An 18,361-nucleotide genomic window follows, 5' to 3' on the forward strand; every position below is an offset into this window, starting at 1 on the left:
AATATAATTCCTAACCAACCCATTATACTAATAATTTCTAACTCCCCAAAATAATTTGCCTTTAGTAAGTCTAAAACATCTCGTGCCTCTCAGATTGGGAGGCTGTAAACAATCACATGTGGCCGGACAAACCTATACAGGCGGGCTAGATAACCTTCAGAGGAGTCCGTAAGCTGAAACACTCTTGTCATGCCCAGGAATTTTTATTGCCTTGGAGCTGCACGTTTACTCCTTCTCCAAGAGAAACGGTTATGGGGGAGAGCCCCTCATAAAGTCAGAGGTGTAGGTGAGAGCATAAAACAGACTCTGGTTTTGGGGTAGATGCTCGGGAACAGGGGGTTTCCTGAGGCTTGATCACGCCTTTGCGTATGCCAAGCCTCCTTCCTCATGACCTTTGCCATGGGCGGAGTTCCTCACGCTGGCTCCCGGCACTCATTTTAAAATATGGTATAGATTCTTAATTTACACCACATAAAGGCTTTAACTAGAAAGTTTAGTGTGGAGAGATGAGAAAGAGAAGGGATATTGTGTAGATTTGTAGGGGAAACTTTCCATGGATTATTCTGACCTGCCAATTTAACTAGCTCTACAATTTCACCTACATTAAAATCATCCTTCATTTCCATAGTTATAGCTGGATATAATTTTAAGTGGTATTATTTATCTTAACCATAAAGCTGGTTTGATTAAATGACATACTTTGGCAAACACGATGTGAGTTGAACTTTTTTCCTAGGAGAAACACTGGTCTAGCAATAATCATTTCATTCCAATGACTTCTAGAACCACAATATCCCTGTCTAGTGAACATGTGTAACTCATGACTGAACTGGATGAAAGAGTTCCTGCATTCTCTTCCTCTATTGATTATCATCTAATGTATTTCCTGGGGAAATTCTCCTGGCTTTGAATTCTTGAAAAAGAAGTTTCATATAGATAATCTCTTAGGTCCTGTCCAGCTCTAACAGCTATAACTCTAGCATTAATTTCAATAATTTGTAACAAGTTCATTTTTCACTTCCATAATGACATGAATGAATGCCTTGCACATATCCCATCTCTGTCAAATAAACATGTGAGCAAAGCATCAAGTTCATTGGATGATTGTTATTAATGTGTTTTTGCTCTTAGTGTTATTGAATCATGAAGATTTTCCTGAGAGGTTGTTAGACATTATAAAATTTTTGTTTCAATCTTGCTCTAGCATTAATAATTAACCCTTTTATCCACATGGCACCCCAAATTCTACCAAGATTCTACAGGAATTATGTGCTACATCATTTACTATCAACTGAAATGGCTTTGACCTGTCTTTTTAAAAACAATGAGTCAGACAAATTGCAGAGTTGTTGTTGTTGTTTTTTTTTTCTATGAAAAGTTGTGTGTGTTATTATAGTATTCACAGCATACAAGACACAGCCCAGGCTTTTTTTTTAACCACAAAATATCTGCAAAATTCACAAAGCAATACTATTGATAAATAAAAATAACACTGTAAAAAAAACCCACTTCTGTATAATTTTAATGCATTTACAGCATCATCTGTACTAATATCAGTTTGCAGAAATATACTTTGCATTTTTTGAGCAAATTTTAAACATTCATTGATTTTTCAACTTTATTATTTTGCAAGAAAGCTTTACAACGCCATGAACTAGATCACCCAATGTCCCATATAGTAGATGGAAAACATGAGGAAAAGCTATTGCATGATCCTCGTATCACCACGCAACAGATCAAAATCAAACTAGAAATAGTATATATAAATCTATTTTTAAAATCTGCTCTTCCATTTCTTAGATTTTCATAGTCTATTGCATTTATTCCTCTCCTATGCGTCAAAATGTCATTGGGCTGAATTAAGTTAACCGTATTATAATTTAAATAAGTATACGTAGTTTCACAGATATTTATATGCAAAGAGTAGTCACAGTCTTCTGAAATAAAAATATAGGTACACAAAAGCACATATCCATCCAATCTAGACAGATTTGTTTTCTTTTGTCTACCAAAGGCTGTGTTAGGCTTTAATATAAAGAAGGTACATCATCAATCAAACAGATTTTGAACATGCTAAATATTTGCCAAAAAGTTTTGGCTGTATCTCTACATATAAAAGGAAGCATAAGGATTTAAATTTTTATTCTGCTTTTTCTGTTGATATTTAGTTGCTAGGAGTTATCAGATCAGAAATTTGGTGATTTTTTATTTTCAAAAAGGAGGTATGTATGAATAACCATTTTGTGTCTATTATATCTTAACATTTATATTAAATGACTAGGAGTTGTTTAGTTACATTTATCTTGTTTACATATACATTACATAAACACACATACATGCAAATTTAAAGTTTCGGTCATTAAAGAAACTAAGAGGCTAGATTATTCTTAGATAAATCAGAGCAACAAGTCTAGAATATGAGACCTCACGTTTGGAACCTGAGTGTGAATCCAGCTGCATCTCTGTGGCCATAGCCCTGATGACAGATGACAAGCATCTTATGACTACTTGTGTATAAACAGACTTGGTTAGACATACATTACTGAGGCATACAAAACTGATTTTGAAAACTTAGTAATTCACCTAATTTTTTACAATGTAATTTAAACTATTCTGAAATCAATTACATGATTTTAAAGAAGCAAGGTACAATTTTTAAGAAGTATATTGTTTTATTGAGTCCAAAGCACATTAATAATAATTCATAGCAGCTAATCTATATACGTGCTTCCCAGGTGGCTCAGTGGCAAAGAACCGACCTGTCAGTGCAGGAGACATGGGTTTGATCCCTGGGTCAGGAAGATTCCCCTGGAATAAGAAACAGCAACCCTGGAAAATTCCATGGACAAAGGAGCCTGGCGGGCTTCAGTCCATGGGGTCACAGAGATAGATACAACTGAGCATGCCCACACAGCATGACACATAGTCCATATTGAGAGCCCGCTGTGTAAAGACACTGTTCCAAGTAATTTACCTGTATGAATGCATTTAATCCTCATAATGGTATGAGGTAGGTACCATTTTTATTCTCACTGTAGAGATGAAAGTGCTAATGCAGAGATGTTAAGGACCCATAGTTTATACATGGCAGAGTCAACATTCAAGCTCAAGCAGTCTGATTCGAAGCCTGTGCTCTCTCCCACCAGACCCGGGGCTGGTTTAAGCCCCATGTCATTCACTTATTAAATAAATTAAGTTAATTTACTTTAAAACTCATAAAGGCATTCCTTCCCATTATAACAAACCTTTATATAGTGTATAATATATGCCAGACACTGTGCCAAGTATTGCACAAATCAGATTTCCTAAGCTGACATTCCAGTAGACATCTGACTTGTCAGAGAACTTAAGACTTATAAAAGCACTGTATATGATATAGATATATCTAAATGATAATTCTTGCCTGGAGAATCCCAGGGACGGGGGAGCCTGCTGGGGCTGCCTTCTATGGGGTCGCACAGAGTCGGACACGACTGAAGCGATTTAGCAGCAGCAGCAGCAGCAGCAGCAGCAAATGATAATTGGAGGTCTCATTCCACCAAAAATCTAAAGAGTGCTTGTTTTGTTAGTAATTATTTGAAACATCTCTGATAGCCTAGGTTCCATTGGTTCTTTTTATCCTCATTATACCCACGAAAAAGTGCTCCCTAGAGTTGTCTCCTTTTCAGTCTAGCTTCAAATGTGTGAATGGAAAGATGTTGTTAAAGAATAAACCAGAAATGCTTATTAACAATACAACATGCATCCTGAAGCTAGCACTGATGTGTATAACCCAATGTTAATAGCAAGTTCAGATATATTTAAACACCTTTTAAATGGCAATTCTCATGGTTAATGATAATGCTCTGTATTATTATTTGTAAACACAGGTTAGAATTCAAGTTATATTGCAAATCTCACACACTCCATTCAAGCCACTGAAGGTCCAGTAATCAGTCCTAGAATGCTGGAGCCCTGAATCCTCAAGGATGGTTTCTGTTTGATATTTTTCTAGATGAATCCCAAGTGTTCCAGGTACTATATGAAGTAAGATTTTGAGAGCCCTGGCAGCTCTTCATATCCTCTGGAAAATGATGTTCCCATCTTCAATGGAAGGAAAGTATATGTAAATATTCATCTGATTAGTAGGATCACAATTTCCCATGTGAGTGAGGAGTTGGTGCTACCTGTCATTTGCTGTATCTTTTTCTCTTAGGGTAGAGAAAGATTTCTGTCCCATATACACAAAGTTCACCTCATGATATTAGATTGCTCTGCCTCTGAAGGACTTCTTGACATTCAGCAAAAGAACTGATCCAAATCACAAGAATATAAATAATACATAATATGCAGGAGTTTTAGCTCTATGTGCGATGTATAAAATTCAGGATCAGTTCACACTAGATACCAGTCTTGGAGGCAATCCAGTCTCGATACTGAGACACTCTTGTGTAGACCCCAGGTTTTTTGGGAAGAGCACATGATTGTCCCCAACTTACTATACCAACAAGGTACCAGATTTCATGATTTTCATAAACCAGAGGTCCACCAGAATCTCCCTAAAGAAAAAAAAATTGAGATTGTTAACTCTAATTCAGTAGGACAATCACTGCAATCATCTTTCTTCCAGAGGAAAAATGGAAACAGTTACGTAGAACATGCAACTAGATTAAAGACAGATTATACGATGGTTTTCTTGACTGAGTTAAAATTTTGTGCTAAATTATTAAGTAAATTATTTTCTAGAAAGACCAATACTAATTTATATGGAATGGCTACATTATTTATGCTTCAGCATACATATATTTTTTGCTAGTTTTATTAGGCACTGTAAGCATGATTTAGTAAGCATTTATCTAAAATATTTAATATGAGGTTGGTATTTGTACATTGAAGGAAATGGCAACCCACTCCAGTATTATTGCCTAGAGAATCCTGTGGACGGTGGAGCCTGGTGGGCTGCTGTCCACAGACACGACTGAAACGACTTAGCATGCATGCATGCATGCATTGGAGAAGGAAATGGCAACCCACTCCAGTATTCTTGCCTGGAGAATCCCAGGGACAGAGGAGCCTGGTGGGCTGCCGTCTGTGTCACACAGAGTCGGACACAACTGAAGCAGCTTAGCAGCAGCAGCAATTTTCTGTGATCTCTTCTGAGTATGTTAGCTCTTGATTGTATTTTATGAACCTACTCTGGCTTTCCTTTCTTTCACTTACCTATTTCTATCTTATGTTTGCTTTCTGAATTTTATATAAGCCTTCTTAAATCTCTTTTGGATCAGAGAAGATTATGCAAATAAATAGATGCAAGTATCAAGGTTAAAATTGTGGTCTCAGTAGTTGAACTGCCCGTTTCAGGTCCAGCTCTATTAATTACTTGTGCGATCTTAGATAAGATATACAGGATAAATTCTCTGTGCCTCTCCCACTTGTTTCATTGTTGTTTCTTTTATCAACTATTGAGTTCCTACTATATGTCACAGGGCTTCCTTGGTGGCTCAGATGGTAAAGAATCTGCCTGTAATGCAGGAGACCCCTGGGTATTGAGGACGCCTGGGTCAGGAGTATCCCCTGGAGAAGGGAGTGGCTACCCAATCCAGTATTCTTGCCTGGAGAACTCCATGGGCAGAGGAGCCTGGGGGGCTACAGCACATGGGGTTGCAGAGTTGGACACAATTGAATGACCTAACACTTCGCTACATGTCTCAGGCATTTTGATGGGCATTGAGGATTAACAATGACCAAAAATGAACTGTCCCTATGCTCATAGAGCTTGACATTTAGGATAAGAAAAAAACAATATGAAATAAGCCTACAAATATGCAAATGACAACTGTTATGAGTGCTATGGAGACATAAAATAGGGGAATTTGACTAGTCAGGGAGGTTGGGGATATTTCCCTTGGTGAAATGTAATCAATCTAATAACTGAAGGAAGAGGAGTAAATCATGAAAAGCAAGGCATGAATGAAATGCGTTTTAGACAGAGGGAAGCATGACAAATGCTCTGTGGCATGAAGCAGCCTGGCATATGCAAAGGCTTGTAGAAATAGGAGACTGGAGAGAGGACAGCAAGTGGGCAAGTGGTACAGAATGAGGCCATAGCAGTAAAGAGAGACTATTCTATATAAAGTCCTATGGGTCTTTTTAAGAAGTTTTTATCATAAGAGAAAAATAAAGGTAAAACATTGAAGATTTAAGTGTTTTAAGGAGGGTGTTAACATGATCAGATTGCATCCTGTTAGAAACCATACTGAATTCATTCGACTAATGCACTACAGGATCATAAGAATGAATACAAAGAGATAAACTAGATAGTTAATGTGTATGGGAGGGTGTCAAGGGACAGGAAGAGGAGGAGAGGTTGAGAGAGGATAGAAAGGCAAAAGATAGTGGAGAGAGATTTAAGGAAGTAAAATCCATGGGATTAGGTGGTTATTTGAATATGGGAAAAAGAGAAATTACAATGGTTTCTAGCCTTTGGCGTATCTAACAGAATGAAAGGGAATACCATTTGCAGAAATACAAAACACAGAAAGAAGATTAGTTGGGGAGAAGAATCAGAGCAGAATCGGGTACAACATTTGAATTTGAAGTGCCTTTGAAATATCCAACTGGAGATAAACAGGCATAAATTAACATGTAATGGGTGGGATTAAGAGAAGGACACTGCAAAGGAGATAGAGAAGGAGCAGACAGAGATGCAAAATGAAAATTATTACAAGCCAAGGGAAGACAATATTTCAGTAAAGAGGGAGTGGTAAGCACTATTAAATACTGCTAAGAGGAAAAAAAGACCCCCTCAAGTTGTTGATGGTCGTTAGTGATTCATTGAAAATATTAGGAAGAGAGATTTTGATGAAACGATAAGGCAGGAACCATATTGAAGCAGTTTGAGGAGTTAGTGAGAGATGAGAAAATTGTGACAATAAACATTTTCTCAAATATTTGATGGTAAAGAGATAAAACGAGAGGCTAGCTGAAGGCATTATGGGTCAAAAAAAAAAAAAAATTGCTTTTCTTTTTTTTCTCCGTGACTTGAGAGATCTGAATAGAGAATTTAGTTACAAGAGAAATGTTGACTCTGGAAGGAGAGAGACTGTAATTGCTAATATATGCATGCTAAGTCACCTCAGTTGTGTCCAACTATTTGTGACCCTATGGATTGTAGCCTGCTAGGCTTCTCTGTCCATGGAATTCTCCAGGTAAGAATACTGGACTGGGTTGACATTTCCTTCTCCAGGGGGTCTTCCTGAGGATCAAACCCTCGTCTCTTACGTCTCCTGCATTGGCAGGTGGGTTCTTTACCACTAGTGCCACCTGGGAAGCCCAGTTGCTAGTGTAAACTTCCCCAAAAGGTCAATAAGAGGAGGCATCTGAACAGTGGGGAAGGGGCTATTCTTAGTGAAGGAGCAACTTCTCTGAAGTGACCTAAGCTGAAGGTGGATGAAAAGGGTCCAGATAAAGGCAGATCTGCAATGTTTGAAGCTTAGGAAGGTGGGGAAATTCCCTACCATGGCTTTTATTTATTTATTTATTTATTTTTGAAAATTCAGAACAGAATCATCAGTCGAGAATAAATGAGCAGGAAAAACTGGAAGTTAAGAAAAGTAGAGAATGGTGGGAGAATTCAGAGAAAGGTAGATTTAGGAAAAAGCAACAAAAATAGTAAGGTTGTCAGCTTTGTTATGTGGAACACATACTGGAGCTATGTGTTCTGTTGTATTTTTTTCAGGAGCATATGATTTCCCAGAAGCAGGCAGAGAGAGAGTCTGAATAACTGAGTTCTTCCAGGTTTGGAACTTGTCAGACATAAACACTAGGAAGAGAGAACATCAAGTGGGTTTGGGGTATAAGCAAAAATGTTTAAAAAAGGATCACAGTGAAATCTAAATTGGACAAGTGAACAGTGGAAGAAAGGAAAGAATTAATGGACTGTGAAACAGCAGAGAAGCTGTGCTCTACAAGACTCTGTGAAACTGAAGAAGGGTGGTATTCAGCCAACAAATATTTGTGCCAAGACTGATTGAGGTATTCATGAAACAGAGGTAAATAAAATAGATGCTCTAAAATAGGTGCCTTCACAGAATTCACTTTCTAGGCTAGTAAGACAGTTAAATAAAATATATTGTGCATTGAATGGTGTAAGAGCTAGAAATGAAAATAAAACAGAGAAGAGACGCAAAGAATATGTGTGTAAGTTGTGTATGTTGGGCAGTCAGGATTGGTAGGTTGGATTATAACAGTGTGACCAAAGAAATAGAAGTAGTTGAAAATCAGGCAGAAAGGACTGAGGATAGTTGTTAAATAGGAAGATTTGGGAATTTAGTGTCATTGGAGATGCAACAGGTTTTGATGATAAGTTTCAAGGTGTGGCCCTAGGAATAGGTGACTGAGGAGGAGTTAAGGTCCCTGGAAGTTGAGATCTATGAACTAAGGATCCAGTATTTAAATGAATTGATGACAATATTGCAGAAGTTAGGATGAAGGTGGAATCTATTTTAGGCATCAATGGCATGAAAGAATGAGTGGAACAAAGTAGAGAGATTAGGAGGTAGGGAGATAAAAACAAGATAAATGAGAGACGATACAGCTGAATAAAGTGCTTTTCAGAGGAGAGATTTCTCTGCCTTTTGACTACAAATTTGTTTAAGAAAATAACAATAGAGCATAAGAGGTTGTCTGACCCAGAAACTGGAGCAATAGACTAATTTTCTAATTTATAAATAGTACTACATCATGGTACTATGTCAATAGTACCACACAAAGATGGACACAATAAAGGACATAAATGGTATGGACCTAACAGAAGCAGAAGATATTAAGAAGAGGTGGCAAGAATACACAAAAGAACTGTACAAAAACGATCTTCAGGACCCAGATAACCATGATGGTGTGATCACTCATCTAGAGTCAGACATCTTGGAATACAGAGTCAAGTGGGCCTTCCTTAGGAAACATCACTATGAACAGAGCTAGTGGAGGTGATGGAATTCCAGTTGAGATATTTCAAATCCTAAAAGATGACGCTGTGAAAGTGCTGCACTCAATATGCCAGCAAATTTGGAAAACTCAGCAGTGGCCACAGGACTGGAAAAGGTCAATGTACATTCCAATCCCAAAGAAAGGCAATGCCAAAGAATGTTCAAACTACCACACAATTGCACTCATCTTATATGGTAGTAACATAATGCTCAAAATTCTCCAAGCCAGGCTTCAACAGTATGTGAACTGTGAACTTCCAGATGTTCAAGCTGGTTTTAGAAAAGGCAGAGGAACCAGAGATCAAATTGCCAACATCTATTGGATCATCGAAAAAGCAAGAGAGTTCCAGAAAAACATCTACTTCTGCTTTATTGACTATGCCAAAACCTTTGACTATGGGGATCACAAGAAACTGGAAAATTCTGAAAGAGATGGGAATATCAGACCACTTGACCTGCCTCTTGAGAAATCTGTATGCAGGTCAGGAAGCAACAGTTAGAACTGGACATGGAACAACAGACTGGTTCCAAATGGGAAAAGGAGTACATCAAGGCTGTATATTGTCAGCCTGCTTATTTAATTTATATGCAGAGTACATCATGAAAAACACGGGCTGAATGAAGCACAAGCTGGAATCAAGATTGCCAAGAGATGTATCAATAATCTCAGATATGCAGATGATACCACTTTTATGGCAGAAAGTGAAGAACTAAAGAGCCTCTTGATGAAAGTGAAAGAGGAGAGTGAAAAAGTTGGCTTAAAACTCAACATTCAGAAAACTAAGATCATGGCATCTGGTCCTATCACTTCATGGCAAATAGATGGGAAACAGTGGAAACATTGACAGACTTTATTTGGGGGGGCTCCAAAATCACTGCAGATGGTGACTTGCTCCTTGGAAGAAAAATTATGACTAACCTAGGTGAGATGAGGTGAAGTCACTCAGTCGTGTCCGACTCTTTGCGACCCCGTGGACTGTAGCCTACCAGGCTCCTCTGTCCGTGGGATTCTCCAAGCAAGAATACTGGAGTGGGTTGCCATTTCCTTCTCTAGGGGATCTTCCCAACCCAGGGATTGAACCCCGGTCTCCCGCATTGGAGGAAGACGCTTTAACCTCTGAGCCACCAGGGAAGCCCATGACTAACCTAGACTGCATATTAAAAAGCAGAGACATTGCTTTGCCATCAAATGTCAGTCTAGTCAAGGTTATGGTTTTTCCAGTAGTCATATATGGTTGTGAGAGTTGGACTATAAAGAAAGCTGAGCATTGAAGAATTGATTCCTTTGAAATGTGGTGTTGGAGAAGACTCTTGAGAGTCCCTTGGACTTCAAGGAAATCCAACCCATCCATCCTAAAGGAAAACAGTCCTGAATATTCATTGGAAGGACTGATTGAAGCTGAAGCTCCAATACTTCGGCCACTTGATGCAAAGAAGTGACTCACTGGAAAAGAGATACTGAGAAAGATTCAAGGCAGGAGGAGAAGGGGACGAGAAGATGAGATGGTTGGATGGCATCACCGACTCAATGGACATGAGTTTGAGCAAGCTCTGGGAGTTGGTGATGGACAGAGAGGCCTGGCGTGCTGCAGTCCATGGGGTTGTAAAGAGTTGGACATGACTGAGTGACTGAACTGAATTATGTCAATCTCATTATATTAAATGAAATAATGTATAGAAAGTGTTTAGCATTGTTTTTGCATAATAAACACTCAATATAATAATTTTTATTATCATTGGTTATTTAGGTAAACTGATTCTTTGATAAAATTCATGTTATTTTTTTCTTTAAACATATAGGCCCAAATTAGAAATCATTAATGGAAACTTTCCTTTTAAAGTGTTGACCTTGTCTTTGAACTTACCTTACATGCATCTACTTTTCCTTCCATGAATCCGGCACACAACATTCCTGAAGTTATCATGCCATCATATACATCCTTTCTGTTACACACCTCAGTGCTTATGGTTTCTACCCTGGCTTGCCGTAGTTTATTTTGTGTTGGTCCTATTACACAAACAAATGAAAAAACAAAAAACATGTTCTTTGAACACAGCTATATCTAAGACTCAGAAGACACATGAATTGTATATTCTTAGGAGTAAAAGCATTAGATTTTTCATTATTAATGATTGCCTAGTTTTATTTTCTGTGGTATAAATGTCTACATGCAAGGAAACAGTACACATATATGTGGTGTTGGTGGTTTAGTTGCTGTCATGTCCAACTCTTGCGTTTGTGGACCTTCAAAAGTTCTTTGAACTCTCAAAACTACACACAATATTGTATGTATATGACTTTTCATGATTTTCCACATAAGGAAGCTGAGGCTCAGAGAAGTTCATTGATTTTCCAAAATCTACTCAAGTATAAACCAGGACACAAACTGCACAGGTCTGTTTGCCCTGCTCTATGCTACACACTGTTATTTCAGAATGTCTCAAAGCAAGAGAAACAAAGCAAATGCTGAAGATATATCAACATATGACACCAGCAGAGAAGAAGGCCAGTGGTTAGGAGGAAAAAATACTGCACAAGTTAGTCTCAAAACATTCACAAACCACTTCTATGTTTATGACCATTGTATATCCTCATTAAAATTAGGAAGAATTTTAACAACAACAAAAAAAAGCATATGAAGTATACACTAGCCAGGAGTGTTTACATCTGGCGAATATACAACTTGTAGTAATTTACTTCCCTGTACTCCCATAGCATTTTGTTCCTTCTTAGTGTAACCAGAACAGTCTGTTCATCTTATCCATGTTATAGAACTCTCCTCTTCCCCACGACTGCTCCAAATAATTGTGAACTCCTCAAGGATGGGTATCTGATTCCTTTTAGTTTTTTTACTTTAACACATAGCACCTTGTTCTTCTCAGAGCCATACTTTCCTTCTCCATGGAATCTTCCTGACCCAGGGATTGAATCTGGGTCTACTGCACTGCAGGCAGATTCTTTACCATCTGAGCCACCAGGGAATCCCATACACATTAGAAGCATGAACATTTTAATGAAAAGTCTAAAGAGGTACCTTCTAGATGGCACATTAGATCCCAAGATAAATTTGTACTAAGTAAATTACATTGAACAACTCACCATCATCTACAATGGATCCAAATCCTGTGACAAATACACCTGTTTTAGGTCGCAACTTTAAGGATGAATTTGGGAGGCAAACTCTCTGAACTACATTTGAAAACTCAACTCGGGTAGCAAGCTGAGCCAAAGCAATGTCATTTTCATTTGTTTCTTTACGGTAATTTTCATGAATGATAATTTTCCTCAAACTTCGTTTCACTGTGGGTGGTGTTATAGTTATACCAAAAGTAACAATCCATCTATTTGGGTCTTTATTTCTGCATAAAAATAAAGAATAATATTAGTGATACTTAACTGTATCCTTTAAAAACAATTGAGACAGTATTCTTCACAACTATTGGAATTATGTCCCTGAAAAATTCCTATAGCGAGAGAATTTGCAAGTGATGGCCTGATGATACAAGTGAGAGTAGGAAACCTCTTAAAATATTTCACAAGCTCTAAAATTTAAAAGAATACAATAGCTAAGTGGAATTCCATGCTGCAGTTGGAAGAATAATAATGGATAGTATACAATTAGTTTATAACATTTTAATTCTACCATTTTAATTAAACATTTTAATGTTAAATTAAATTAACAGTTTTGTTCATTAGGAACTCTTCAAATTTGATTTTTTCTCTAACTTCAATGAAGTGTATAGAAATTAATTTTGACCTGTTTTGGACATTATCACCCTAAGAGGTATTTCCTTCTGTATGAGGCATTCTCTCCATTCTTATTTTATGATTTAACCTGTTGACTCTTGTTTTTGAGTCTTACCTTGATCTTTGAGACAAAGTGTAATTTGTCTTCTTCACAAACCCTCATGTGTATACAGGATTATTTCTCCACTCAGTGCCCATACCCTGCCCCAATACTCAAGGGCTAAAAGCAGCCTTAACTCATTATTGTGCTGTTAGAGCTCCCACTACCCTTTCATCTGCCCTGGTCAGTCCCCCTTACTGTTAAGGCTTTCCCTTAACACAGATGCTTTTCTCTACTATGAGATTACACTACAAGCAAATTTTGCATCCTTCTATCATCTCTTTACTCCCTGTTCTACCCTAAACCACAGTTTCCTCTTTTTCTAACCAGCACATTCAAGAATGACAAAAATATATAGAAACTTGAATTCTCTATGTAAAGGAAAATTATGTAAAAGGAAATTACACATAAGAGAATTCAAAAAGGGAATTTCCCTGTTCATGCAGGATTACTGTGTTGGTGAATCATAAAGTTTTAACTGTAATGCAAAACCTGAAAGATCAGTGGTTTGCAAAGTACTCTGTACTGCCCCAAGGATGAGCAGGCAGAGCCTAGGGGCCAAGGAATTGGGGTATGCAGGGATCTCCTCTCTCAGCTGCTCTACTTATTTACACTTTAAAGGAAGGTTTAATTCAAAGCAGAAATCTTAAGGATGAAGCATTCATTTGAAAACTAGAATTCTGGAAGCTACAAATACTTATGTTACTTCAGTCATTAAGGATCTTGTAAACCAACTAAGTAGACAAAACAGAAATACCTTCATACAGGCATGAAAAACCAGAAAGGGAGACTCAAGTAATAGGCACAGTTCAGCATGCTCTACAGATAAGAACACTGAAATTCAGAAATTAAATGACTTGGCCAGGTACATGATATATTCAGCTGGTTAGTGTCAGAGACAGATGGCCCAAGTCTCATGATATCCTGTCAATAACTTTTCCCTATATACACTTGTGTCACAGAGACTGGGATCGTTTTTCATGGGCATAAAGGTACTAACATTTGTCTTATATATGATTTTTAAAATATAGTATTTCTGTAGGAAAAAAACATAAAAATTTTAAAAGTATTTGGATAATTGTGATATTGTCTTCAAAGTACCTTTATTTTTCCTTCACAATAGTGCACTTCATTATGCAATTATATGAAATTATATCACATGCAAAATTGATCCCTTCCTCTCCAGGATCATTATCATTTCAAACTCTTTATTATTATTGGCATAAAATATACTATCACATTTCTCATATTAAAAAATAATTCCTTCTTAGAATCCACAGCCACTGTGGACTATCAAATTTCTCTGCTCCCATTCATTTAAAAACTCCTTGAAAGTGGGGTCTAAACTCACTACATCCAATCCTTATCTTTCTTTTCTCTCTTGAATTCATTCACACCCCTATCACATCTTCACAATTTCTTTTATCAAGATCACCAGTTATCTCTGTTTTATCAAACTCAGTGGCCAGTCCCTCTATATGTCTGCCCACACAGAAATGGCAGTGGACCTGCTAGAACATGTATCTCAGTCTATATAGCTTATATTCTTCACTAAATAGTTAAAGACTTTACATTCTGAGCTTATTTCTTTTTAATTTATGTAAGCAAATATCAGTTATAAATTTTTTTAATGTATGAAGAATGGAGGACTATATGAGCATGAAAAAATCATAAAGCCTTGAAAAATTAGTGAGACTCAAGTTTACCTAAGCATGATGATATTACTGAGGTTGTAAATACGTACGTGTGCATCCTTTTTCTCTTTTTTCATGAGACAGTGACAATCACCTTAAATCCATTAAGTCATTCTCACTACACATCTACTCCACAAATAAAGGTGTAGGCATCTTAGAACAATTTGGGTGTTACCCTTAGAAGGATGATCAAGCGCCACCTAGACTCACCAAGGATAGTTTCTTCTGAAAGGGTGTGTGAACAATGTTGTTGGCCAGGACTTTTTTCAGAACTTTTGTTTTTTGAGGGTTTAAAAGGAAAAACTCTCTGTACCCTGATGTTGAAACCTCAGGGAAAGAAGATAGTGTGTCCCTGATCTTGGGCAATAGCGTGCCTGTGCGTGTCTGTGTATGTGAAGTGATGTAGCTGAGTGTTAAGGGTTACAACTGTGAAAGCCCAACAGAGAGCTCTTTTCAGGTTTATATGACCCATCTTCCACACTGTGAGGGCAGTGATATAGGTTGGTAGATCTCTCCCACCATCCACACACCTCTCTAGTCCAGAAAAGCCCACATGAAATGAAGTGAAAGTGGCTAAGTCACATCTGACTCATTGTGACCCCACTGACTATACAGTCCATGGAATTTTCCAGGCCAGAATACTGGAGTGGGTAGCCTTTCCATTCTCCAGGGGATCTTCCCAACTCAGGGATTGAACGCAGGTCTCCTGCATTGCAAGTGGATTCTTTACCAGCCCACATGGTTCTTGGATAATTGGAAGCTGTTGCTTTTTAGTTGCTTCAGTCGTGTCCAACTCCGTGCAACCCCATAGATGGCAGCCCACCAGGCTCCTCCATCCCTGGGATTCTCTAGGCAAGAATACTGGAGTTGGCTGCCATTTCCTTCTCCAGAATTGGAAGGGAGACCTTCAAAAATGATACCTTTGATTTTTTTTTTTTCCTATAAGTGGTGGTGGATGTTGATAGTTGGAGGATAGATGAAATAATTTTTTAAAAGTGAAAGTGGCTGAATTTTCCTTAAATATGCAGAAGAGTTTAAATTTGTACATGTATAATAGTCTTTAAAATAATTTACGATGTAGTAGAAAAAGATCACATAGTTTCATGATGCTACATACAAGGAAACAGATGGTATGAGCCACAAGAATGGCTCTTTGGTTTGGTTTTCACCAAACCAAACATGATATATATTGAGAGAAGAGTGAGGGGATGAGTTCGATTGGGGCATGGAGCAGCCATAATGCATTTAGGGGATGGCGTGCATCCAGAGTGGAGTAGACGATAATTTGGTGAGATTAGACTCTTCCCAGGCACTAAATTGATGGTAATTAATAACTGAGTAAGCAAGACTCACAAGAGCTCTAATAAACTTACCTGCGGAAGCAGTGAGCTGCCGTGAGCAGCCATGTGTTACTGATGAGGCTGGCTCCACACTGATGGCCAGCCCCTATGAGCTGGAGGCTGGCCTGCCATGGCCACTCCCCTTCCAGAGCTGCTTCACTTCCTTGGACAATTCTTTCAGTAGATGCAAATGCTGGTAATGGCATGTATGAAGGTGTCATCCTTATTCCACAGCCTGTCACAGAAACAAGTGTTACCTTGCTTTCATGAAAACGAGGGGGGAAAAGCACATCTTGATTTGCATTGGGTGCAGATGCTTAGAGGGTCCATTGAACCTGTTGCTCTTTAACCCATTTCTAGCACTCAGTCTCTGGGGTTATTCTCTAGGGGTGCTACTATTCCCAGAGGGGTTCAAAAGAAATATTTACCAACATTTCAAGGCATCCAAACCAGGATGAACTTCTGCTTCTGTACAGAGCATATACAGATGAATAAATAGATAAGTAGATAGATAATTTAAGAGCATAAAAATGTGTAGATCCTCTGCTGAGAGTTTTCAATACATGTGTAGCAAAACACTTTTTAAATGAGAAAACTCAGCCCAGCAAAAAGAACATAAATTACTGAAGGTAACACAGCTGGCAAGAGACAGAGTTGGATATTGGAAGGATTCAGTTCAGTTCGGTTCAGTTGCTCAGTCATTTCCGACTCTTTGCGACCCCATGAATCGCAGCACGCCAGGCCTCCCTCTTCATCACCATCTCCCGGAGTTCACTCAGACTCACGTCCATCGAGTCCGTGATGCCATCCAGCCATCTCATCCTCGGTCATCCCCTTCTCCTGCCCCCAATCCCTCCCAGCATCAATCTTTTCCAATGAGTCAACTCTTCGCATGAGGTGGCCAAAATACTGGAGCTTCAGCTTTAGCATCATTCCTTCCAAAGAAATCCCAGGGCTGATCTCCTTCAGAATGGACTGGTTGGATCTCCTTGCAGTCCAAGGAACTCTCAAGAGTCTTCTCCAACACCACAGTTCAAAAGCATCAATTCTTCAGTGCTCAGCCTTCTTCACAGTCCAACTCTCACATCCATACATGACCACAGGAAAAACCATAGCCTTGACTAGATGGACCTTAGTCGGCAAAGTAATGTCTCTGCTTTTGAATATACTATCTAGGTTGGTCATAACTTTTCTTCCAAGGAGTAAGCGTCTTTTAATTTCATGGCTGCAGTCACCACCTGCAGTGATTTTGAAGCCCCCCAAAATAAAGTCTGACACTGTTTCCACTGTTTCCCCATCTATTTCCCATGAAGTGATGGGACCAGATGCCATGATCTTTGTTTTCTGAATGTTGAGCTTTAAGCCAACTTTTTCACTCTCCTCTTTCGCTTTCATCAAGAGGCTTTTTAGCTCTTCTTCACTTTCTGCCATAAGGGTGGTGTAATCTGCATATCTGAGGTTATTGACATTTCTCCCGGCAATCTTGATTCCAGCTTGTGTTTCTTCCAGTCCAGTGTTTCTCATGATGTACTCTGCATATAAGTTAAATAAGCAGGGTGACAATATACAGCCCTGACATACTCCTTTTCCTATTTGGAACCAGTCTGTTGTCCCATGTCCAGTTCTAACTGTTGCTTCCTGACCTGCACACAGATTTCTCAAGAGGCAGGTTAGGTGGTCTAGAAGGATCTATGTTGAAATTTATATCCTTACTACTGAGACTGAATGTCAGCCATGATTCTGCCTTTAGATAAATCTGTACATTGTCTTTGAAAAGCCCTGAATTTCAACCATCTTAAATATTAATGACTATCTTTTCTAAAATTTAAAAAGACTGTTTTTTAAAACATATTCTGATTCCCTGATAGCAAATTCTCAGTTGATTAGACTTCAACCCTAAATAATACCTGAAAGTGCATTAGTATACTTTATTAATGTGCCTTCTAATTATCAATGTTTATATTTTTATTAACAATGTATTTTTTAAAAAAGAGGTTTTATTCAGAAACAGATTAAAAAAATAGTTTCGAAATCATATGTATAAATTTATCACAATTCTGTCATGTAGAGTTTCTCCATTAATATGGTGCCACATCAGTAGAGTCTAATGCCTCCTCTCCCAATTTCCTCTAAAAATAAATGTGAAGGTAATAATAATAAAAATAATATCTACTAGTTATGATCTAGACCCTGTACATAGTGTTACATATACTTGCCCTAATTTTAATAACTCTGTTATTATCTCTCTGTTATTAGATCTTATTATCCCAAGACTGAAGATGAAAAATTTGAGCTTATGGTATTACTCAAAGGCAAAAGGAACAAAATCATCAAAAATTAAGGAAAGATAAGAAAAAAATATATACATTTTGGAGGTAATTTTCAGTAACTGCAGTATTCAGTGGGTTGGTTTAAAAAACAACTTCTTGGACTGCCCAACCTATTTCTTTGAACCAGAACTGTGTGGAGAACCCTAACAATTCTGACAAAGCCACTGATATTGTGATTTGCCA

General features: G+C 38.0%; 1 protein-coding gene across 1 annotated transcript in view; it reads right to left on the bottom strand.

Annotated features, from left to right (window-relative positions):
- Positions 1 to 4,379: 4,379 nt before the first annotated feature.
- The window catches only part of LOC128049527 (transmembrane protease serine 11F-like), a 58,537-nt gene continuing 44,555 nt past the window's right edge, over positions 4,380 to 18,361 (bottom strand). The window contains exons 7-10 of the mRNA XM_052641769.1: positions 15,882 to 16,083; positions 12,067 to 12,326; positions 10,832 to 10,974; positions 4,380 to 4,538 (exon numbers count right to left, since the gene is read on the bottom strand). Coding sequence (XP_052497729.1) covers positions 4,380 to 4,538; positions 10,832 to 10,974; positions 12,067 to 12,326; positions 15,882 to 16,083 — 764 coding nt within the window. The remainder of the gene's footprint in view (positions 4,539 to 10,831; positions 10,975 to 12,066; positions 12,327 to 15,881; positions 16,084 to 18,361) is intronic.

This window comes from Budorcas taxicolor, chromosome 6 (genome assembly GCF_023091745.1).
Source record: "Budorcas taxicolor isolate Tak-1 chromosome 6, Takin1.1, whole genome shotgun sequence".
NCBI classification, from domain to species: Eukaryota; Metazoa; Chordata; class Mammalia; order Artiodactyla; family Bovidae; genus Budorcas; species Budorcas taxicolor.